Here is a 23,581-nt window from a genome sequence, read left to right on the forward strand (position 1 = left end):
AACGGCGACTTTGTAAACAGATCATTCATTTTTTCCCTACTAATGAGGGATTTCATAGCCAATGGTGTATAAGGCCGGGTGACAAGCTATCAAAAACAACGCCAAAATTAGTATGTAGCTTTTAAAGTCATTTGTTCGTAGACATTTTAAGGACACCAAAAATGGAAATTTTACATTTAGTCGTTTTTCAGTCCTAAAAGTGGTTAAATTTGCAAGCAGAAAACAATAGGGGAAATAGAAGGTAAGTTTTTGAAAGCAGAACCAAAATAGTGTTTAACACGGTATCTTGACACTTCTCCGAGCTGAAACACGAGAATAGAAAATCAATCAATTGCCATTCTTTGTTAAACAAAGAATATTAATCATAAAGTTAAACCGATAAACGTGGTTTACTGCGTCGGTGTTATATAATGTATATATTCTAAAAACGTAACCTTCGCTTACACTCCCCTTCAGACTAACATGGGTGAACCAGGTACAAAAAATGGTTACACGAGAAAGGAGGAAATGATCTCTCTCTAGGTTATAATTGTCTTCATTTTCTTTTTGCGTAGAATGTCTCACAAGCAATCGCCGGTGCTGGCCGTTTTCCATTTCCGATTGTACTTGCAAGTTCTGAACTTTATCCAGACAAGTTCTTCCTTGACCACGTTTTCAAATTTCATCCATACTTAAGCTTGTGTACACTAACTTGATGAAAAACCTCGAGCTCTGTCTCGATCTGTCAAATGCAAGTGTAAATGTGTATGTATCTTGGTTGACTCAGTTACCATTTTTTTGTTTGATCGCTCAAAAAGCGACATATGGCGCCGTCGTGTTCTCGCGTCGCATTTCATTTTACAACTTTCAAGATATTTGTACGCGTATCTACACTAGTACGGTAAAGTTATTGTTCCTTTGATGTTAAAGTGAATTTTCCCCCTTCTCGGCCATTTTTGCTGTCTACAAGGTCACGTTATACCAAAGATAAAACATCTTTTTGATGGACACTTTTTTTCTGCTCTTCTCAATATCTGCCCGTCTGAAACTGGCATTATCTCGAGCTAAGCCTGCAACTGGCGCCGGAGCAAAGCCGCCGCCCGTTTGTTTTATCGCAACAAATGTATTTGTTTCAAATTTCAGTTATTTCTAAAACAAAAGTTTAGAATGAGGATAGAAAACTTTTCGGAAGCCGGGTTCCACACAGGGGGACATCTGGCTGGCTTGAGTTGAACAGTGCTTTTGTCAAATGAAAATACTCGGATTATTAGCTTTTAACCTATGAATATTTAATTTCATACACCAGCGCCTTTTCATATAATCTCTGGCAGTTTTAATTAGTCGACGGATAGTGAGACAGGTGTGCCACGGTATTGTTTTTTTCCAAGCTTAAAAGCTATTGATTTCGACGATTAAATTAAGTCACCTCGGAATCATACACATCTTATTCAAAGCGATCTAAAACTGAAAATTTTCCACCTCAATGAAGTTGATAAGCCAGGTATGTTCTTCTCAAAGTATCTTAACCTAAGCTGGACGACTATACTGACAATATAGATATATTTCCTCCCTGTTCCATCCGCCCGACACCTTCAAATATAAAATTTCAGATCAAATATTCAACTGTCAAAAAATATCACTGTTTGACCACTAATGGGACTTATCTTATTGGAATAATGTTGTTTTACTTCACATCTCTAGTTTTATTTCTGACGCTGAAGGACGGTTATTCGACAAGCTGCTGCTTCTGCTTGACTCTCAGTTGTCTGACATATTGATTAGAAGTCCCATGTTTAACTCCGACTGACAAATGTGAACTCTATGAGTTAGCTTTTGTTTCGCTAGGAAAATAAAGTGTATTCACCGTGATCGGCCATTTTTTGACTGGCATTTGAGAAAAAACGCCTCAAAACGGTATGCCTATTCCATTTCGCGGTTAATTTGTCCAAACATCGACCATTACAGTTAAGAATCGAAATTAACCTCCAGTGAATCGGTAAAGTTATGAATTCGTAAACGCATTCGGGACATCTTGAGATTCGTATTAATATTCAAATCAGTCCTGTCAAGGGAAAATGCCGTTCGTACGAAATAGGGTTAAAAATCCAAAAATAGTGTTTTTTGAAAATTTATTTCTTTTATGGTTTAAAACAGCTGTTCTACCCACGATTTACATGGCATTTGTTATAAAAGGAATAAAAAACAAAAACAAAGAAAAGATGTGTTAAAGCTAAAGAAAAACGTCGAACGATCCATTCAAAAAAGTGATAGATGGTTCATATTCTTGTCCTTGTAAATGATTTGTTCTCCGGAATGATTTTATCGGTTAGGTTGTTCGTCAACTTAAATTTAAAGGTCTGCAATAACGTCGGGCCATCTTCTAAATTAATGCCGCAGATCAGTCAATTATCCGCAAATGTTGCGACTGCCGGTCCAGTGCGTTACATTAATTGTATCATGTTATGTTGAAAGCCTAGCAGTTTTCCATCGCTCCGGCAACAGAAACAAGTTTTAGACCTTCCCCATGAAATGCTCAACTTTTCGTCATCCTTTCTCTCGTGGAAGTGGGTCGGTCGGTCGCTTAAAAAACGAAAGAGAAGAAAAAAAAAAAGGCGAGTAAAGAAATGTTGAAAAATTAATAAACAAATAATTGCAAGGGAGCCTTGGCTATAAATATCTTCCTGTAAATGCCATTTTGCGCAGCTATCACTCTAAAAGGCGTTCGAAACCATTGTTTTGCGCCAACATTATCCGGGTATCCGGGCTTTTGAAGATGAGCACTTAAGGATAAAGCATTTTTGCCCAGAGGGGTTCCCTGGGCAAAAATACCTAACCTTTAAGTGCTCAAATGCCTCTCCTGAAGTACATATTTTCACCCTCAGTCAATAACTTTTCATGCTTCCGGACAGAGATGTACTAACGATACCTTCAAAAATGCTTTGAATCTCCGACTGAGTGAGCCATTTGTTCTCAAAGGCGAAAGCTCGTCTTTTAAAAACCCCTCAATTCCCTCAAACTATGTGTACTTTGCAAGACCAACAGATAAATCTAGTTTAAAACACCCTCGCGGTATACCGGGGGATGTTGATTGAGGTAGATTGATTGATAGGCGCATTTTGAGGGTGCTTTAGACGACATAGTCCCTTAATATAACAAAGGATATAACCTTGAAAACAGCCGAGAACAAGGAACAGGCATGGAATGAAGCCGAAACTTTTTTTATTACTATTGGCCAAATTGGGTCGGTCGGGCGATCAGAAATTCAATATTTGTTAAAAAACAAATGTTGATCTCATGTTGAACCGTGTGATGCTCCGCTGTCATACTGTATCCGCCAGGATTTGTTTTGTCACTACTATCAGAGAGCTTAAGTAGCATAGAAGTTGCCGTTGTTTTGTTTTGCAAAGTTTTTCTCTAAGGTATACCTGAACTCAAATGATGAGACTGATGATGATAGAATTTCGAGCGTGAACTTCAGCTGAAACTTGAAAGAAAAATTTCAACACAGCGTTATGGTTAGCCTCTCACGTAGTCCGGTTTTTAGGGGACTCGTATTACCTCCTCCCCACATAGTGGGGAGGAGGTAATACGAGTCCCCTAAAAACGGCTGCGTGGGAGGCTATGGTGGGCCAGACCCAGGCCAGACCTACGACTGACTTGCAGTATGACTAGAAGCATATATGGTATAGTATAGATGTCATACCATTCTGATATGCTCACTCGCGGAGTGACCAGCAGCATACATGGGAAACGTAAAAATAAATAAATAAATAAATGACAAAAACAAAAAATACATGGGATAGGTGAGGTTTCAACGCGTGAGCTATGCCATGCTGACGAGCCCTAAGAAGGGTGAAACAGCTCTCCACGGCTAGTACTTTCTGACCACAGTGGTGCTGTGTTGAAGAGGTAAGCAGGGGCAATTTTGGCATATAATTCATATTTTTCTTTGAAACTACAACACAACGGACATCGAATTTCGAAAATAAATAGAAAATCAGACGGATTTTGTCCAAATTAGTCCTAACTTACTCCACTGAATACGTATAACATAGGAATGGCCCTTTTTGGCGATAATATGTTCCTAGCTGATGTTAAGTTCCCATTCACATCCAACATTAAAGACAATGAAGACTATCAGGCCACTCCCACTTCTCTTGTTGAGACCAGCAAGTCAAGGACCAAGGTGGGAACTGTACCACAGACTGAAATGACACGTTCTAAACTTCAGTTCCCCGTTTTTACGTAGAAGATGGTTGCAGAAAAGTTACTAAACCAGTTTGTCTCGTAAAATTTTAGAGTGATTCAACACCAAATTACAGTAGTCCTATACGCACTTCACTCAGATTCCCTTTGAAATATTCATTTGTTCAACTTCATTCAAAATTGTCATGGTTCAAAATCTTGTCACCTTAACTGAAACTTGCGGCTGAGTTTGTGCATAATTTCCTCAAAGTGTGACCATTCAAACGAAAGCTACTGAGCAGTAATTTCCTGGAGTGCTGTTTATGATGCTGTACAAGGCGGTTCGAAGATTTCAGTCTGCGAATGATTTTCTAAACTGTGATCATTTAAAGACACCATTAAAGGAAATCTACTTACTACTTTCCTGTGGTGATGATGTTATGCTGCGTAAAGTCTAGCCGTTCATACTGAATAGTTCTTCAGCAGTATTGGCATGTGGTGATGATGTTTTAAAACTCAGTTCCCTTCATCTGAGCTCGGAAATAGCCAGCTGAAAAAGCAAAATGACTTTAAACACAGCTCAAAATCACCGTTTGACCAAGCACTCTTATTCATCTGTGTGAAAATCTTTTGTATATCATTCAGTCATATTGACTTAAAACAAACAAACAAACAAAACAAAGCAAGGTCTCAATGCAAAGGCAACTAACGGTTCGTTTCGCTGTGAACATCTCTTCAGAACACCTTTTAATCGCCCCAGGAGTTCGGATTTAAATGCACTAAAACCGCACTAACGTTATTTTCAGTGAAATGTCACCTCGAAAAAAAATAGTTCCTTTCGTATTCGAAGGGACAAAACGGGTATTTTCGAGTGCGAAATATTTTCGGACAACCACCAAATACAGCTCGTAAATTCGGGGGAGGGGTTTCTCTGTTCCGTAAAGTTTCTGCGAGTAAAAATTCAGCAAAATTATCAAGAACAGATCAGATTGTATTTTTTTCGCGGACAGCAGGTCTTGAACATATGGTAATAAGGCCACTACGCGTTCTTGACAAAGATCACGTTGTTACTCTATTGTAAAACAAAATATTTTCCATCTGAAGGCCAAGATGAAACGGAATCTATGGCCACCTGTTCTCAGTAGATTATTCTCTTTTTTCTTCTTCAATAAAACTGTTTTCCTCGGGGAAAGCGAAGGAAGCAATGTAGAACATTTATACCGGCATGAAACGGCATAGACCACTGCTAGCGAAGGATGCCAAAATAAAAAGCGATCGATTTTTTTATTACGAATTTTAGTTTTGGCATCTAAGATACCGGCGATTGGCATTGAGACTATCACCGAAAAGTTAGGAAGAGAAATAATAATCTAACGATGAATTCTATTTTCCATTCAGAATTGTTTTATCACGGGACTTCTGGTCAATCGGTGAAAAAATAAGTCATCGCATTTTCAAATAACAATCTTCTGAATCTTTCTGGTGTTTTCGTACAGTGATCCGACTTTATTTTGCCGATTCCTTTTGATCTAAAATTCAGTCCATTTGTCATTGTTGCAATATGCAAGTCACAATTCGCTGACGTCACTGAGGTTTGCTATTTGTATTTAATGTTTGTAAAACCTATACGTTATTATTCTCATCTCAAAATATTTTTTTTCCTCCTTAATATCCTGCACGTACTCTGAAATTATAGCCCAATGTAATCAGCTATGAAGTTGATTCGGTCTTTTATTTTTATTTTTTTTTTCTCAGCCCAAAAGAGAACATTCCGTTTGAATGGTTGTTTTGCATTGACATCCCAGTCCCTTGGCCATCAAGTTGAATCAGTCTTTTTAAACTGATATTATCTTTTTAATTTCTTAAGTTTTTTTTTTCTCAACGAAAATGGGAACTTTCTGTTTGAATACTTGTTTTGCATTGACAGCCCAGTACCTTGGCCATCATCAAAATGTACCACGTGTTTACATCACTTAGTCGGCCAAATATGCCGCGCACAGTAATCGTAAAAAATCTAAAGCATGGAAACAACTTTAATTCATCGATTTCCTTCTTTTCTGTTGGGAGCCAGTGAGGGCGGTATATGTTTCTGTTATGGCTCATCAGATTAACAGGGAATGTTTTATAAAACAAAACAAAACAAAAATAGAAATGCCAAGTACAAGTAAATTGCGAAAAGAAACCCTGGAGAATATAAACAATAATGTTTTATAACCGACTTGTTTGTTGTTTCTTTTGCTGTCGGTGCGGGAAGCGGAGGGCGATTGTTATTCTTGGATCTTACGTTTTAAACAAATTTCCTTTGTCTTTAATCGATTACAGTATATGAGATTTTGCGTCTAAAATATCAACTGAGATTAAAATCATTGGAATTACGGTGAGGCAAGTAAATAATAACTGGGAAAAATAATAAACTCTCTAGCTGGAAAACACTAATCAAAAATTGCCCTGTAAGCTCTTTCCTTAATCAAATGAAAATTATGAGCCAAGACAAAATAACAAAATGCAAATGATAACTATAAACATAACGGGCAATATCTATACGAGAGAAAAGCACAAGCTGTTTGAGATCTGGTATCATGGGACGTTGTTTCAGTCACTACAAAAGGTAAACTTAGGAAGAGTCGCAAGGGTTTATATTTTATATCTGGAGATAATTTTTGGAAGACAGATGTACATATTCGGCGCAAGCCCTCTACACATTTTTTCTATTTTGACTTATATTTCACGCCCGTTAGCGTAGGTGAAATTACGCGGCAGTAGAAATCCACCTTAGGTTTACACCTTTTCGACCTTTTCGAAATGCTATCGACACACAGACCAGCCTGTAGTATACACGATTCATGTAGGCTTATATGAAGAGCCTAGAGGCGCAAGTATATATGGGGCAGATCTGAGTACGAGTACGGCTATCAAATTTCAAATAGTGACGTCCCCAGAACTCTTACTCCTTCCCATTCTTCCCATTGTTTACCAGCAGATAAAGAGACTCTAGATCACGGTGATATTCGATTATATCAGAAAGGTCCCCATGGTTTTATGGCCTCAGCCCGCAGTCCATATTTTGTACCTAGCTCACGTTTTATACCCAGTCCGTAGCACGTGTTCTAATATAATGACCGAGAACTTAATATCGTTTCCAGATCGCACGTTCCTTTCACGCACCTACTGGTCATGTTGCACGCAGGCTTTGTGAATGAAATCGGGAAGATAAGTTGAGTTGCACGATATTACGGATGTGCGGCTATGATTAACAGGTGTGATGTAAAATAGTGTTATCTACACCTTTTGGACGTTGTGCAAAACATCGTTTCCGAACACGCAAAATTTTTAAGCCAATTTGATCCGCGTTCTTGTCATCCAATTCAGTCTTCCCCTATATCTTCAGCACTGGAGGTTTTTTGTGATTATTCATTCGCGGGAGGCATATATACATACATACATGGGCTTATTAAATAGAAAACTTTTATTTGCAGTTTCTGTCGTTCTGCAAATTATATAATTTACTGACAATTTTTTTTAAATGACTTGTAGATTAAATGAAGCGAGTTAATTACAGCCTTTATGTCTATTTTTGCTATTAAATTCGCTTTAGCCATACTAAAATTTGACAATTAATACAAGTCAGAGAATCATACCGAAGACCTTATTTTATTTCCTTAGTAACAGCTGCACGCAATATCCCCCGAATTGTCTATTCAAATTTGTAGCTTTCAAACATTGATTGAAATCTCTAGAACTAAAATTTTCTTTGCCAGCATAAATCCATTCCGAGTACAACAATCGAAGCTGACATGCTTATGTGTTGGATTACACTTTCGAAAGTAACGATTGGTTCGAAGCCATAAGTTGCACCATGTCAAACAGGTGAAAATTCTCATTAGCAAAAAGACAATTTGTTGTCTTTGTTTCCTCCTTTCGATCTTGAATAGCGTCTTAAATTTCATGTCGGACGCTGTTGAGCTTCATAAAATAATAAAATAACATTTGATGCCGTAAAGACTGGCGAAATCTATATACCTTTAAGCTACGATAACAGAACATTTTCAACCGAGAAATTGACCATTCGCAGAAGCAACTGTTACTAGAAGTGTATTTTCCAATAACCACAAAGTAACAAGGAAACCGTACTTGTTTGGAGGACGCGTGATGAAGTACCCAGCCGCGCAAGTTTGTGTGGGACATTATCGGCAAGGCATGGTCGATAGATCAGGGATTCTTTTTTATGCCTGACACTTACTGACCAAAACGGGGAAAAGGGCGAGTAAATTCTGTCCGAAATTAGCCGTTGCAGAGAGATTCTATTCTGATCCAGTAATCTCGTTACCGGATTACAACTTTATCTCGTTTCCAGATCACGCGTTTTCTTCACGCGCCCACTGGTCACAGAGAACGCGGGCTCTGTGGATATTATATTATTGGGGAAATCATTAACACGACAGTGCGCATGTGCAGCTTTTGGCAGGTGTGATGCAAAACAATGTACTCGAATTGCATGAATTCTAAACCATTTGGTCGTTGTGCAAAACATTGCCTCCCAGGATGGAAAATTCTCGAGCCTCTATGAATTGCGTGTTTGTAATCTAGTTCAGTTCGCTTTCCCTATCTTCAACACTGGAGGTTCTTTGTGATAACTTATTCATGAACTTATTAAATTGAAAACTATTGTTTTCCAGTTTCCATCATTCCTCGAGTTATCTTATTTGCTGACAAAATTGTAAAGATGACTTGTGGATTAATTTGATCGAGTCGCTTCAAATCGCAGCCCTTTTTATGGTTTATTTTTACTATTAAATTCGCTCCCGACCGGTTTGTAGATTAAAAATTTGACACCACGAGTCAGAGAAACATACTGACAAGCTTATTTCATTTTCTCTGTAACAGCTGCATGTAACTTCTCCTGAATTGTCAATTCAAATTTGTAGCTTTGAGACTTTGATTGACGTCTCTAGAATTAAAATTTGTTTTGCTGTAAATCCATTTAGAATACGCAAATCGAAGCTGATATACTCCTTGATATGCTTATGGTTATGTCGCATTACACCTGCAAAAACAACAATTGGTTTGAAACTAGAAGAAACATAAACGGAAAAAAGTGATATTTCTCATTAGAAAAAAACAATTCTGATTATTTCTTTCTTTTCCATATTGGCTAGCTCGTTAAATGCCATGTCGAACGCAGTTGACCTTCATAGAGCACAAAAATAATGTTTGGTGCCGTAAACAATAGCGACATTTATAGGGCCTGTAATCTCCCAAAACAAAAACTCTATTAAGTAAGCCGTCGATGTAAATCTTCATTTCCAGCCGATTATGAAACCATTCGCAGGAGCATCTAATTTGAGTTACGCAAATACGACGTGTGAAGTAACACGGGAAAGTCGAAGTTCTTCAGTAAATCAGCACTCGGCGTAGGTTTCACTGAGGTGAAATGCCAAAGGCTAGTCTCGTCACTCAGCTGCAACAGACGCATATGAAAGTTCGTTCACCGGGGTGACGTTGTATCAACGATCATTTCCTGCTTTCGCTAACCTTATCTTTCGTTTTCTTATTGCTGTCTAGCTACTATGGTGATAAGGATTAAATGGACACTGAATGGGGGAATTACCTATAGCACAATTATCCGAGGCGTCAACGTGTTTCGTGCCTGATAATTTGAAACAAGTAAACGGTCTGTTTGTCGTTGCACTTTATGGTGGTTTTCCTGCGGCTTCACGTCCGCTCCTAATGACAAAACATCTAATTATTGTGTGGATTTTTTGAATTACGCGGAAAAGAAGGCAAAACAAAAACTCTGTCCGCGGATGTGTCGACGCATTCACACAATAACACTACATTTTTATTTGTCGCTCAGCCCCACTGGAACAAAGCCAAAGTTCTGTGGCCAAGGGAGGGATTCTTAAGAGCCTGAAGCGAGGACCTACAGACACTGTTTTCTTACATCAGCAGTTTTGAAGGTAAGTAACCAACGATCACAAGCGATCACAGGAATATTATGTGCGTGTTGGTAGTCTACCCAAAAACAGGTAATCTATCACTAGATACAATTGGGGACCTCCGTTCATAGTCTTCCTCCGAAAAAACTGCAGTGGTTCAAATAAGTTCATTCCTATAATTTCTTAACCTTTGTTTACACTAGCCTTTACCCAGCGTAGCTTCATATCGCAGAGTTTTTTTTTTTTTGGCGACAAGCAATGTTTAACTGTAAACGTTTGATAAGAAACAATAATTTCAGTATATACCGCGGTCTTGCAGCAGATTCGTTGGGCTTCGATACGGCAAAATTTTTAAGTCATTTTTACTGGAAATTATCAAATGCAAATACTAATATCGACTTATGTCTTGAGGGAGCTTCGGGGTACATTCTACTAATCAATGCAATTTTTAAGTGGTCTGAGTTGAACGGCTAAAGGAAGAAAACATTAAATGTAGTAACATCATAAGATTCCGTGATATGTTTCTTGTTAACGAATGAAAAGGAATAAAATAGGATAATAAAGGGACAGGGTTTTAGGACTGTCTTTGTCCTAACGGAGAATGGAACACTTTCTCACTGGCTCGAACGTTTGCATAACGCGTGGGTGATGTATGGCGCAAGACACCTGCAAGGTTTTTGAGACAATAATTATGGCAGAACAGAACTGAGGTCACCGTGAATTGGGCTCAACGACGCAAAAGCAATTATAGACCCAACAATTTATTTCTCACCCTAAAAAAAGCAACATTGAAAGCGCTGTACTTTCTCGCAATTAAACAAGATTTACCGACCGAAATAAAATATCTTTCAACTAAACAAAAGCCCCCGTCAACTCGTTCTTCACCGTCGCTCATGTTACTTCGGCAAATGCCAAATGAAAAGTGCTGTCGTAAAAGCGATATTTTTAGTGTCGTTCTCGCATTCAAAATATATATACCGAAAGAAATGAAATGACCATCGGTTGAAAAACACTGACACCCACAGAAACTCATTCTTCATCATCGCTCTCATGGTATATACGTATGCAAATGTCAAAGACATCCAACTATTATTGTAAAAGCGATATTTTTAGTTTAAATCTTCTTTAAAGCATCCATGATCGACAATAAAAAAGTCGAAAAAGGAAAGGACAAAAAATAAATAAATACATAAATAAAAGAAGAAAAAGAAAAGAAATAAGAAACAGATAAAACTCGTCAAGACTTAAATGCTTTAATTTTTGCTTCACAACGGCAGAGATCCCCGCCTTTCAAAACTTGGCTCGTGCATGGTTTTCGCAGTCCATAATGCGATTTCCCCTTTTACGCTATTTCAAATTAAGGATTTTAGGTCATTCTATTTCACTAATAGCTACAAACCGAAACCTTATTAGAAGTTACTTATTTGACAAATGATCTGTAAATGGAAAGTGCCCACAAAATCACGTCAAAGGCAAATCAAATGCAGGAGAAAATCGGAACTTGCACTCTGGTGATTCCGTACTGGAGCAATACGTGCTTCGAGTTTCAAGTTCATTAGAAAACCATTTTGAACACTGTCAGTCCGTGTGGGCCGCCTCCTCTTCACACCCACCTCAGAAGATGGCAGCCACTTATGACAAGCACCTTTATTTTTAGAATGTTTTAATTTTAAGGTTCCTGTGTTTTTTTCTTCTCAAAACAAAGCTCGTTGTTCCAACATTCATTAAAATCAGGAAAACTTGTTTTTAATTCCGTGGGTTAGACAAAGCAATATTTCAATTATTTGAACGCGCCTGCACGAAACAAAATTGGTCAGAGCCTCTTTAATAACCCTTAAGGCCCTAATAGTGATCAGCGTATAATTTCTCTCTACAACATCACTTCTTGGTCAAGGATACAGCTCATGAGAATAAATGGAATGAAATCTATTGGGAACAGTGAGTGAAAAGAAAATGCATTTTGATTTTGGCGCAGTAAGTCAGCTATTAGGGAGTTTAAGAAGCTACTACAGCGACGGCAAGGAGAACGTCACAAAGCAATAGGATATAATGAAAAAAACAAAGGCCCTGCACGTGCGTTATGAATTTCGGTACATTTCTCCACCTTGCTTGGCCAAACAACAACGTGAAATGGCCAAATTCAAAGTTTTGTGGAGAACGTGAGCACATGACGGTAAATTTTTCAATCTCTGTCTCAACTTGAACGCCGTTTCCACATGCTCTGTTACTGGATAGTTCGGCCACATTGTACAAGTTGAACGAATTGGAATAATCGCGAAGTAGTATAAGTAATGCGAACTTATATTTCAAGCAACGTTTTCGTTGGCGTTGCCGTTGTGGTTTCTTAAAGTCCCTATTTTTAGCAAAGGTAAAAGAAACATTGGAATCAAAGGCAGACAAAGAATAATGGTTCGGTTTTGTTTAGAATTCCGTGCTAGTTTTGTTCAAGAAGAAAAAATATAAGAAGGCCGTACACCTGTCAGGGGTACTTGACATCTGGCGCGATGCAATATACTCACATCGTCGAAAAAGGTGAGGGTGAGCGAACTCGGACTCTGTTAAATCAGGCTAAGATTGAAAATTAAAACTAAACCCATCGTTATTTAAAGGTGCTGTGTCGTGTTAGGTTTTGCGGGGCTTTTTTGGCTCAAAACGTAACCATGTTAAATCCAAAATTGTGTTTCTTTTAATTTCCTCTTACAGAAATGCTTCCAGAACACATAGGGCAGAATATCAAGGATTTTCTCAAAGGGAAAACAAACCATGATCAATTTTTAGCGATTCAGTTCGTCGAGACACAAAGGAAAAACTTGGAACAATCGCCATGTTTGTTTTTTCAAGTTACAATCCATTTCTATCCTGGCCAACCGTAAGGAAAGGCACTTATTTTCAAGTGTCTTCTGCATGTGTAAGAGTTAAAATTTGCATGGACCTCTCTTAACAAAAGTGCTTGCATCCGAGTGCCAATCATTTTGCTTCGTGCAGGATCAGCAGGAAAATTGAACATTATTGATCAACAATGTTTCGTGCAGGAACAGCAGGACAATTGAACATTATTGATCAACAATGTATGCGAGGATCGAGCTTTTAAAGGTTAAAGTTTTTCAGACGCTGGGAGGCACCTTGTTTACATCTAAAATTCCTTGGAGTACTTCCATTTTCTCGCCAGCTTATCTCTCTTGAAGGGTAAGCGTTCCGCCAAAACAACGACGGTGCGCTTACAAAATGTTTGTGTTATATAGCCAACTGCCATCGAGTACACGTCTAAATTTTCAAGGAAAGATTGCAAAGATGAAAACAGAGCAATTGCCACATACAGTTCACCAAGTTTGATCTCTAGACGGTCAAAATGTCATTTTGATGGAGCTTCGAGTTTTTCAAGCCATCATTTTCTCGCTTTAACTTGTATTTTTGTTTTTGTTTTTGTATTCATAACTTGTGGCAACTTTTCCTTCCTAATGTAAGGACAATAAAGGAAGCTGCTAAGCGTACTTAAAAGAAGACATGATATGTAAGCCTGGGCAGTGCCCCTTTAACGCATTTTTAAATTGTTTTACACAGTTATGAACAACAAGGGAAGTGAAGCTCTGTTTCAAGCCAGCTCGACTTGCAAACTCCGTCTGGTGCGCATGCTTGTGGAAGGAGGGACATCGGTGAACGTACGAAATGAACGCCTGGAGACACCGCTAATTCTCTGCTGCCAGTCTGTGACGGAAATGGAAGAAAAGCGACGGGTTGTGAACTACCTACTTGGAAAAAAGGCCAAGGTAAACTTACAAGATATCAACGGACGAACAGCTCTTATTCACGCTTCCCTTTCAAACTCTGGCAAAGAAATCATCAAAGCATTGCTGGACGCTAAGTCGAATCCATGGGTACAGGATAACAACAAAAATAATGTGTTTGACTACGTGATAAACGCAGGAGATCTGGAGACTACGAGGCTTCTGATAAACGCCTGCCGCGATAGCATGGTTGCAGATGAGCGGGACAACGGTCAGATGGAACATCTCGAGGAATGCCTGGCTACTATCCAGGACATGCGAAAGGTATCCTGGCCCTTAATGGGGCCCAGACTCCGAAGAAAATACACGCATATGTACGCTGCTGAGAAAGAGGAACCCGCAATCTCGTGCAGTAACATGCTTGGCTCTGATCTGGGGGTAGACCAGCTCAGCAAATCGCCACAACCCGAACGCCGGAGAAAAAGATCTGTATGCCACTTTGATCCTCTAGATATCCAAGAGATATTAAACTGCAACGAAGAGACTGAAACAAATACAAGCAATAAAGAAAACGAGTCTGATGAGGTCAAAATGGTGCAGAGAAAAACTTCCGCTCGCTCTTTGTCCGAGGAAGAGAGGTTTAGTTTTCAAATCTTTGATAGTGAGCTAAATGCACCAAGTGAAGAGTCGCCTGGGTTAGAGCAGCTTTTGAAGTTACAGGATTCGTTTTCCTCCTCTGTTGATTCAAATGAGTTTCCCGGCACTGCAAAGGATTCAATGGACGACATAACTCGCTTCCCTTTTGTGGATCAACAAGATTGCCAGGACACAAACTCAGTCAAAGAAAACAAAAATATCCTAAAGGTCAATGAGGTAGAAGACAAGGGAAACACGAGTGAAAATGGAAGTTCATACTCAAGTGACGAGGGACATGAAGTTGAAAACAATGCCCCCAAAACGGACGAAAATATAACCGAGAAAAAAACCAATGAGAGAGAGCGATTATTTATGATTCGAGATCAAACTTGCAAAGCGGATTCGGAATTTGCAACCAAAATGCAAAAAAATGCGACTCCGACTGACACCAGTAAAACAGGTTTGGAAAACCTGGAGAGCGGGTCAAACCCGTACACATCTCGTGTCACCAGTCACCGTTCCTCGCCCGTGGGAAGTCCCCTGTCATCTCCGCGAGTTACCCACCGCCAAGTCCTCGGGACGGGAATGTTAAGCCCTCGGACTTCGCCAGTAACTGTTCCGTCCGAGAAAAATGGACGAGATGCATCCATTGTCCGAAGATATACCTTGTCTGCAATGGACATGGGAAAGCTTCACAGCACAGGTGTAGCCAAGACCCTCTTGGTGCCCCAGGTGCACTCTACGGCTGTGGAACCAGTTAACAAGCGAAGGGGGTCAGCAACGTTTGAATCCACAACCAGAGAGGGTTCTGAGGGGAAATCCACCCCACCCGGGCTGAGGAAAAGCAAAAGTGACATGACAGACTGGAAATCCATCTCACGAAACCTTCAAGGGAAAGAAATCATAGAATTTGCACGGACAAACGGTCAAAGTGCCCCGCAGATTACTGACCAAGCAAACGAAATTGCACAGTTTCAGTTGCCTAGTATATCTTCTTCGAAGCAAGGTAGGCGCTCGCCGAAAGAATTCGTCTATCCAATCTCGGTTACGACTTCAGCCGTGGAGAATAAACAATCCAACGTAGAACAAAGGGTGGAGCTGGCAACCCTTCTTTGTAGAAAAATCTTCGACAATGATAAGCGCTCAACAAGCCAAAGTCGAACTTCCCACCCAGCATCACAAAAAGACCCAGTCAGCCCAAACAACATCGCTGACAAGAGCGATGTCGTATCTATATCAACAATGGCAGAATTCTCTTCGAAGAGACTGGATAAGACCCCAGGAGATGTCCTTCCAGATCTTCTTTTGAACTGCCCTCATCAAGAGGGCCATTTCTCGAGGCAGGGCGCGGTGAGTCCCCATAATTTCAACTCTAAAACTTTCAAAGACACCACAATCTCAATCTCAAATTCAACAGAGGAACGTGATGTTACAGGCCAATCTTACGGCGAACGAACGAGCCCCAGGCTTCGACAGAGGACCCTTCTACCACCGCTGCATATTACCAACAGGAGATCGCCGACTCATGAAATAGAAGATGGCTATTTCTCGGGCACACCTTCTCCAGCAGATGTAGAAAGCCCGCGAAGAAAATACAGTAATGAACAACTGCGCTACTCATTTAAACCCATTTCTCCCAGATCACCCATTCCCTCACCAAAAGTATTCGCTTTACAATCAGGAAGACCTCCTTCGTCTCGTTAGAGAAACTATGAATTCTAGAGTCTGATTATAAAGGGAACAGGAAGAAAATAGAGTTGTAATCACGAGTCCCTGTTGAATAATGAACATTTAAACTGATAACTGCCACCCCCACCCCGACCGTCACCATTCCCTCTTCAAAGGTGTTTGTTTTCAAATTTAAGCAGCCTCGTTAGAGAAGCACGAAATTAAAATAATACAGAGAAAAATAACAATACTTGATTGTGATTACTCAAACAACGTTGAATCATTATATTAATAGTTCAGAAGAAGAATAAAGGGACATAATAAAATATTTAAGCTGATTATCATGATCAGTGTGCAGAACTTACCACGATCATTGCGTCATTTCGCGTTACGTGAAATTTCCATTAAGCTTCCGATGGTGTAATTTTTAGGGGCCCAACTTAAGCGGAGAAGGGTCGGAGAGCACTTATTTCGGATCAAGAATTTTGAACGAAACTTGAAATGATTTTCCCTCACCACAATATCAACACCTCAATCCACATTTTAATTCTTACCGCTCACAAAGAAGTGGGGAGGGGAGCTTAATAGAAAGAGTGTTGTTGCTACAAAATCAAAGACCCAAAGGGCGGGGGTGGGGGTTAGAGAGAGGGCTTTACAGTAATGCGTCTCATTTGTAGACGGATGTAACTCAATTTGGAGCAAATCCAGTGAACAATAAGGAACAAAAAGCAAAAGAGTTGTGATCGGTTTTTCGCAAAGTCAAAGTAGATAGTATTTACCCAGTCGCTTCTTGAAATTTGAAAACTACCAGTTTGGATATTTCCGATGACAGCAGCAGGAAGGATGTCTCAGTCTCTCACACTCTCACTTTCAATAATTCTTTAATTATTCTGGTCACTTCTTTAATTTTTCTAGAGTTTATACCCTAGTAACGGACCAAGTCCCCAACCCCCTTTTAATCTAAAACTGTGCACTTTGTCTGAAACGACTTCGACTTATCAAATGCGTAAAATCTACCCAGAAAGAACATCGCAGACGTTTTTGTAGTTTACCATGAATATTTAAAATTTGCTGAAATGTGCTGAGCGATAATTCTTGGGCGATGTAGCAGCTCTCATAATGTCTCACGTGATTGGCTTGTAACCCTTCTAAAAAACATTAGTATAAATCTACTAGTGTTCTATCACGAATGCCGTTCTCTGATTGGCTACGCTACTCGCTATCTATTCTGTGATAGATAGTGAGTAGCGATTTTCAACAAAATGGCGCCCGCTTCTTCGCATTTTCGAAGTGTCTGCGATGAGGAAATAGATAATTTACTTGTTTAGTTTTGAACGACTAGTAGATTTATACTAAAACAATTAGATTATTCGCTCTCGATTTCTATGCGTGATAGTTGATTCGGGCTTCGCCCTCATCAACTATCACGCGATAGAAATCTCGAGCTCATAATCTAATTGTTAAATAGAACAATACCCTCCCCAACCCTAAAAACAACAGCCGCTGCTACACAATAGGCCATTTCCGAGTTGCTGTGAACCTCACTATTAAAGCGAGGCTAAGTGCAAAACTTTCCATATGAAAATTAGTTTTGTTTGCATATGAATGAAAACTAACTTTCATAACAAAAACTTTGCACTTAGCCTCGCTTTCATAATGAGGTTCAAAGCAATTTGGAAATGGTCTATTAAAACAATTACAAGATTACAAGAGCTGCTACACTACTGGAATTATTTGCTTCTAATATTGGATATGGACTCGCCCACAGATGATACACTTCATAGTGTTGGCAGTGGCCGTGACGATATCAGTCGAGACAAAAGAATAATGTTTTGGATTTCTTCGAAATCAATTTCAATCATGTGAGAAAAATAAATATCATGGTACAGTGTGATGGTGTGCAGAACTTAATCTTATATGAAGTGCTTACACACCGTGACTGGCATTTTCCCCGGGGCATTCTCCTTGGTATCTACTGTGTGAAAGTTGACGTTTGAACCCCTCCAATCGAAAATTCTTGGATCGGTCCCCGTGACAACGTTCACATCATAACGCTTGTAGCTTCCATTAAAATCAATCAAAGACGTTTGATTTGTTCAAAAACTCCTCCTCACCAGGTATTCAAAGTTGTTTCTCGTAAACACGAATTCTGTACTGTATCTGATTTTCTTCTATGACTCCTTGAGGCACTTCACTTGGGGTACTGAAACGGAAATATAGAGTAAAAGAGTCTCAAAACTCTTATGAAACTCTCTTTCTTAAAGAATCAGATCCACCCAGTTTGCAACGCGCGACTTCTATAATTTTTTTCATCCGGGAGACTCTTCTGCTTCTCCCATATTTGGGCATCAGATTTGATTTAGTCAAAAGATCTTAGCTACCCACTGTGGTTTGCGTAACTCGAAAACGATCTCCTGGGTAACAGAGGTCTTTTCTCGCACCCCGCAATCGCGCCCCGCAAGAACTCGGGATCGGTCGGTCGGAGGCCGATTGCTGCCGACTGAAGGCCGAGCGCACAAGAAAAGCCTCTGGCACCCAATGGTAACAGGAATGGCACTTGCGTCCAAAACCAAACCAGCTATAAAACTCATAAAATTGTAGTCAAATTTCAGCCTGGGTGGAAAGGTAAAGTGGTTATATTATTGAAAGAACCACCGCAAAGGCACAGAACAGGACTTGAAGGTGCCAAAAATTATTTTCAGTCCCGACTGGCAGGCAAATAAACGTTTATCACAAATTATGCGCTTTCTACATTAATACCTCATCAAATCCCATAATTTTACAAATTAATTTTTTGACTTCACACTTCATCTGAATATTTAGCCTAGAATGAAACTGAGCATGCACGTAAAAGGTTAAAAAAAAATTTCTATTTCACCAACACCTGCCAATTTTGCATTTTGCATTTTAATTTTTTTTTTTCATTATGAATAAGCCATGCTCTTCCCTTTGAGTTCGCTACCAGGTGCAACATTAACACAATACCGTCGAGATTGTGCTATTCCAGAAAACGGATAAGTCACCAAAGAACGTGATCACGTTTTCGTTATATAGCGTATTTTTCATAAATTATTGGTGTTTTACTATACCTTATAAGTTTATACATGTTCTTGTCAAATATGGGAAAGAATGTGTCTGCTTCAAACTCCTTGTTTACTTCCGTTAAATAAATTCTGTAGCAGTAGGAAGACTCGATTGCCTCCTAAAATAACAAAACATTACATGTATCTAGTTTTTGTTACAGAAGGGAGGTTTGTATCCCTTTTGATCCCCAAAGCAGTGCTGGTGTGAACCTTGTTTGCAGTAGCCAGTCTAACTATGGCAGTTTGGACAATGTTCAGTGGGAGAGGAGGGATCAGACAAAAACAACACTCTGAGTCTCTGATCCTCCAGGATGACAGCTGAGCTTGGATCTACTAGTATACATTGTAGCACCAACACCCCGTCAAAACAATTCTTGCAAGAATAAAAAAGATTCAGGGGGAAAAAGCTAGTGCTTCTTTTGTTGTGTAAGGAAACAACATTAATGTAGAGACCAACCTATGCTTGAATGTACTCACTGTACAACCCTCTGATCTTGTCAGTGACGGAAAGTCCAATTGAAAGCCTGACTTGCTAACCATATTTACACTACAACATCTTCATAGCAATTCAAAATAAGCACTGTGTCCAGTGCATAGCAGTGCATAGTATAGTGCCAGAGAGGGGCAGGGATGGTGCAGTGGTGAGAGTACTGGCTCCCCACCAATGTGGCCTGGGTTCAATTCCCGGACTCAGCATCATATGGGGGTTGAGTTTGTTGTTAGTTCTTGTCCTTGATCCAAGAAGTTTTTCTTTGGGTACTTCGATTTTTCCCTCTCCTTAAAAACCAACACTCTTAAATTCCAATTTGGAAAGTGTCCCCAATTAGTGTTCTCGCCAGCGCTAAATACATTGACATTTGAATATAAAGTAAAAAGTGATTTGCGTAACATAGCAGCACATCCAGTTACCCTGTACACTTCAGTTCCACCAGCCACGAATATTCCCTCCACTGTGTCTGTAAAGGGAGGAGAAGATAGCATCTGCACAGCAGACAAGACACTGCTACAGACGTGATGGGCAGCACCTGGTGGGCTCCTGAATAAAAAGTAAATAATGCTTTACATGTAGATTATGCCTTTAGAATTGAAATGTAGGTTTGGTGGGGATGGCACACAAAAATAGATAGCTCACAAGAACAAGTGTCCAGGGACCTGGGACTGGGGATGACAACACCCTCTCTTCTTAGTTCTTGTGTGTTTTATATTAAAAACTTGAACTTTCCTTCTTCACACTACAAAATATCCCAGGCCCTGGAAAAAGCTAGACCAGGGCCAACAGCCAATCTAAAAAGCATGAAACTGGAAATACAGGAAGCCTTCTTTACCGTTTGACACTGGTACAATGCTGTGTAATTTCCTTTCAATTTTAGTAATTTGTATAAATGTTGGATTCTAGCTTTTTCTTAGAGATAGCTGGGCATGAGCTATTTCCCTCTTTTGGGAAGTGGTTTCAAACTGTAAAATAATAATTATTACTTGCATTTTGCTTTGCTTCCTGAATAAACTGTTGATTTGTTATTTCACTCTACCACTTTCCATCATTTCACAAACTCAGTTTCTGAGTGACTTGATTTGTGCCCCTCCCCTACAATTACCACAATGCATGTAAAGAATGATATAAGCTCCAGCTCCAGTTGTAAGTAACTTAGTACTCAAAGCGAACCATGCTGCTGTTTGATCACTTGTAAGAAAGGATCAAAGAAGAATGCTGTCGTTGCAAGTACTGTACACTGTAGTAGATACTATCTGTTATTGCAAGTCATTTAACAAAATTTTCACCCTAAGAAACCCAGTCCAAGCAGGAACAGAGTTTTACACTCACTTCAGTGATTTACTGATGACAATGTTAAGTCTCCCAGGCAGAGGCTGCTGAGAAGAGTCAAGAGATTCCCAAGTTCTTCTTCCCAATAATACAGCATTCCATTTACCTTTGAATGAGAAACACCAGAATTCATTATTCTCTACTATTTTTCATGTAATAAGTCAAACTAATTTGTGATATTAATTTTGAAGGGTTTTGGGCAAGACCAACTTACATGTATGTGACTTTTTTGTCTTAATTAAAATCGAAGTTGCTCCAGATATACTAATTCAGGTTGCTTTAATTACTACTTTATCCCACCTTTATCTTTCACCTCAGTTGTGATCCTCTTTAAAAACTCTAAGTCAGTCCTGCATATATGAGAAAAAAATAAAAAGCAGTGTCAATATTTGCCTCAAGTTCATGGTTGGTGGACCTGTACAACCATCTCAGCAGTGATATTGGTAGGCCCCACATCGCTAAAGGATGGGAAAAGGCTGGCATCACCCAACTATTAGATGAATCGTTTAGTCTTCCCCCTGAGGATCCATTTGAAGGGATTTAAGGTTCTATTGAGATCTCCAACAAAGGACATGTAACGATACTCTTGATACTCGATAATGACTCGGAAGAACAAGAAGACTTTTTTTATTACCTTACTGTAAGACTGACTTTTAGAGGAAAACAGCTGCCGCTAATGTCTGGGTCAATTCCAAAAGCGATCATCCCCCCCCCCGGGCAAACCCCCGGGCATTTGACTTTTTTAAAAATGCCTGATCAAATTCCCCTCTATATGGGCCGATTTCTAGGTCAAATGCCCCACTGGTTGGGGCTGAAAAGTCATCGTGTTGGTTTTTTTTTTGAATTCGCTAGCTCTGTTTATATAAAAATCAACGAAATTCATACATTAATAATTTTAAAACAATTTATTATTAAAGATAATGCATAAATATCACATATGAAACTCAACTAACAGGGAGTTTAACGATATATGTACCGATACTCGCTTTTCTTTTATATTAAATGTACATGAAGTTTGCTAATACGTGTGATAACAAGAACAATGATGAAAAACACTACGTTATGAAACCTAGACATGCCAACAAGTCGAGCTTCGAACGCCGGGCAAAGGGAGAACGAAGCTTGAGGGAACTTGGACAGACCACTGAAAATGAGAAGCGAAGGGCAATATGTAACCCCGCCATGCCAAAAACAATCTCAGATATATTTGTTGGAACGCTTCTCTATGGTAGTATTAAATGGCTTACTACATTAAAAACTGTCTGACGCAAAATGTACGCGTAAATTCTGGCTGTGAATAAAGCATTCCGACAATTTATGCGACCGCTGACCAGCATTTTTTCAACGGGTCAAATGCCCGATGGGTCGGATTTCTATTCGCGTCAAATGCCCCACTATGTGGAGCCGAACAGGGGTCAAATGCCCGGGGGTTGCCCGGGGGGGGAATGATCGCGCTTGGAATTGACTGATACATAAGGGACAGCATATTGGTTTTGTTTCGCTTGTTGATTAACGTACAATTTTTGTAAAAAAGAAAAAATATAGTCACTTAATCGTGAATTTCGCGAAATTAAATTCCCTGCAAACCCAATTTTTCTCCGCGATCGCATAATTAAATACTTGCGAAATGTGCCGAGAAAATTTTCGCGAAATTTAGTCCCGCGAAAATAAAGGAGAATAAGATATGTACGTTTTTCGCAAAACGGACTTAACGCCGACAAGTTAAATCATCAAAATTTTAACCTAGTAAGATTTAGTCTTAGTTATTATGAATTTTTATGGCAACACTAGTCGCCCATTGAATTAGCTTGCTATTTGGCAATTATCTTGATTAAAGAGTAAAGATTGCTTACCTTAGGGATGGCCACGGCAGTTTCCCGTTCTTTCCAATTCCACGATTTAATGCCATAGCAGCCACACAACTGACACAGCGAAGACTCTTGTTTGTCATTTCGGTATCCATCAGCTATAAAATAAATGGCAAGACGGTCAATGTTCATCGTAGGGTTCTTTCTCCGAGATTCACAAATCCATCCGCCATTTTGAATTTCGTCCCCAAATATGACGTTACATGACGTACCTACCCCGGTAAAGGTGTTGCCGCTGGATGATAAACTACACGGGCGCGAAGGGCGCGAAGACTGGAACGTTCTCTGAAAAGTGCATAATGGGGTACGAGTCGATGTTATGTACTGTTACTGTGATTGGGCCCTTCAGCTGATGTCTTTCATTTTGCACGTTAAACAGGTTGAGCTCTGCTACTGGTTGTTATACAGAGTTGTGGTCTCAGTCACTCAGAAGCCTTTCAGAGAATCATGCCACATGCATGCTGGCACTAAGGGTGGGTGGGTTTGTTACGTTCCCATGGGTTCTTTTACGTCTCCAAATTTAAGTAGGTACCGCCATTTCTACCTGGTCATCCATGCCACGTGAAGACCTAACCCTGTCAAAGCAAAGGCAGCACCTTCTCCACCGGCCGGACCAACACTCGACCTCCTGGTGCTTAGGAAAAGCAAGCATCTGTTATCGAATCTGTCAGGACACGCT

General features: G+C 39.7%; 2 protein-coding genes and 1 long non-coding RNA gene across 6 annotated transcripts in view; 1 reads left to right on the forward strand and 2 right to left on the reverse strand.

Moving 5' to 3' along the window:
• LOC146472855 (uncharacterized) overlaps nt 1–23,581 on the reverse strand; it is a 117,889-nt gene that overhangs the window by 42,755 nt on the left and 51,553 nt on the right. The gene's annotated exons all lie outside the window — the stretch shown is intronic.
• LOC146472861 (uncharacterized) lies at nt 1,359–16,361 on the forward strand. Of its 3 annotated transcripts, none has more exons than XM_085119088.1 (3): nt 1,359–1,480; nt 10,019–10,121; nt 13,662–16,361. In XM_085119088.1, exon 3 carries the CDS (start codon nt 13,664–13,666, stop codon nt 16,163–16,165), a length of 2,502 nt encoding a protein of 833 aa, XP_084975214.1. In that variant the 5' UTR covers nt 1,359–1,480; nt 10,019–10,121; nt 13,662–13,663; the 3' UTR covers nt 16,166–16,361. The 3 variants fall into 3 exon arrangements, with proteins under 3 accessions (XP_084975214.1, XP_084975216.1, XP_084975217.1); XM_085119090.1 differs by lacking the exon at nt 1,359–1,480 and adding an exon at nt 9,220–9,828; XM_085119091.1 differs by lacking the exons at nt 1,359–1,480; nt 10,019–10,121 and adding an exon at nt 13,164–13,312.
• Nucleotides 16,989–23,105, reverse strand: LOC146472862 (dihydrofolate reductase-like). Of its 2 annotated transcripts, none has more exons than XM_085119092.1 (7): nt 22,888–23,105; nt 21,335–21,384; nt 21,035–21,140; nt 20,122–20,248; nt 19,219–19,331; nt 17,606–18,332; nt 16,989–17,301 (listed from the first exon to the last, which is right to left on the reverse strand). In XM_085119092.1, exons 1-6 carry the CDS (start codon nt 22,995–22,997, stop codon nt 18,251–18,253), a joined length of 588 nt encoding a protein of 195 aa, XP_084975218.1. In that variant the 5' UTR covers nt 22,998–23,105; the 3' UTR covers nt 16,989–17,301; nt 17,606–18,250. The 2 variants fall into 2 exon arrangements, with proteins under 2 accessions (XP_084975218.1, XP_084975219.1); XM_085119093.1 differs by having other exon boundaries at nt 16,989–17,298; nt 17,601–18,332.

This window comes from Pavona decussata, unplaced genomic scaffold (genome assembly GCF_977016875.1).
Source record: "Pavona decussata unplaced genomic scaffold, jaPavDecu1.1 SCAFFOLD_96, whole genome shotgun sequence".
In the NCBI taxonomy this organism is placed as follows: domain Eukaryota; kingdom Metazoa; phylum Cnidaria; class Anthozoa; order Scleractinia; family Agariciidae; genus Pavona; species Pavona decussata.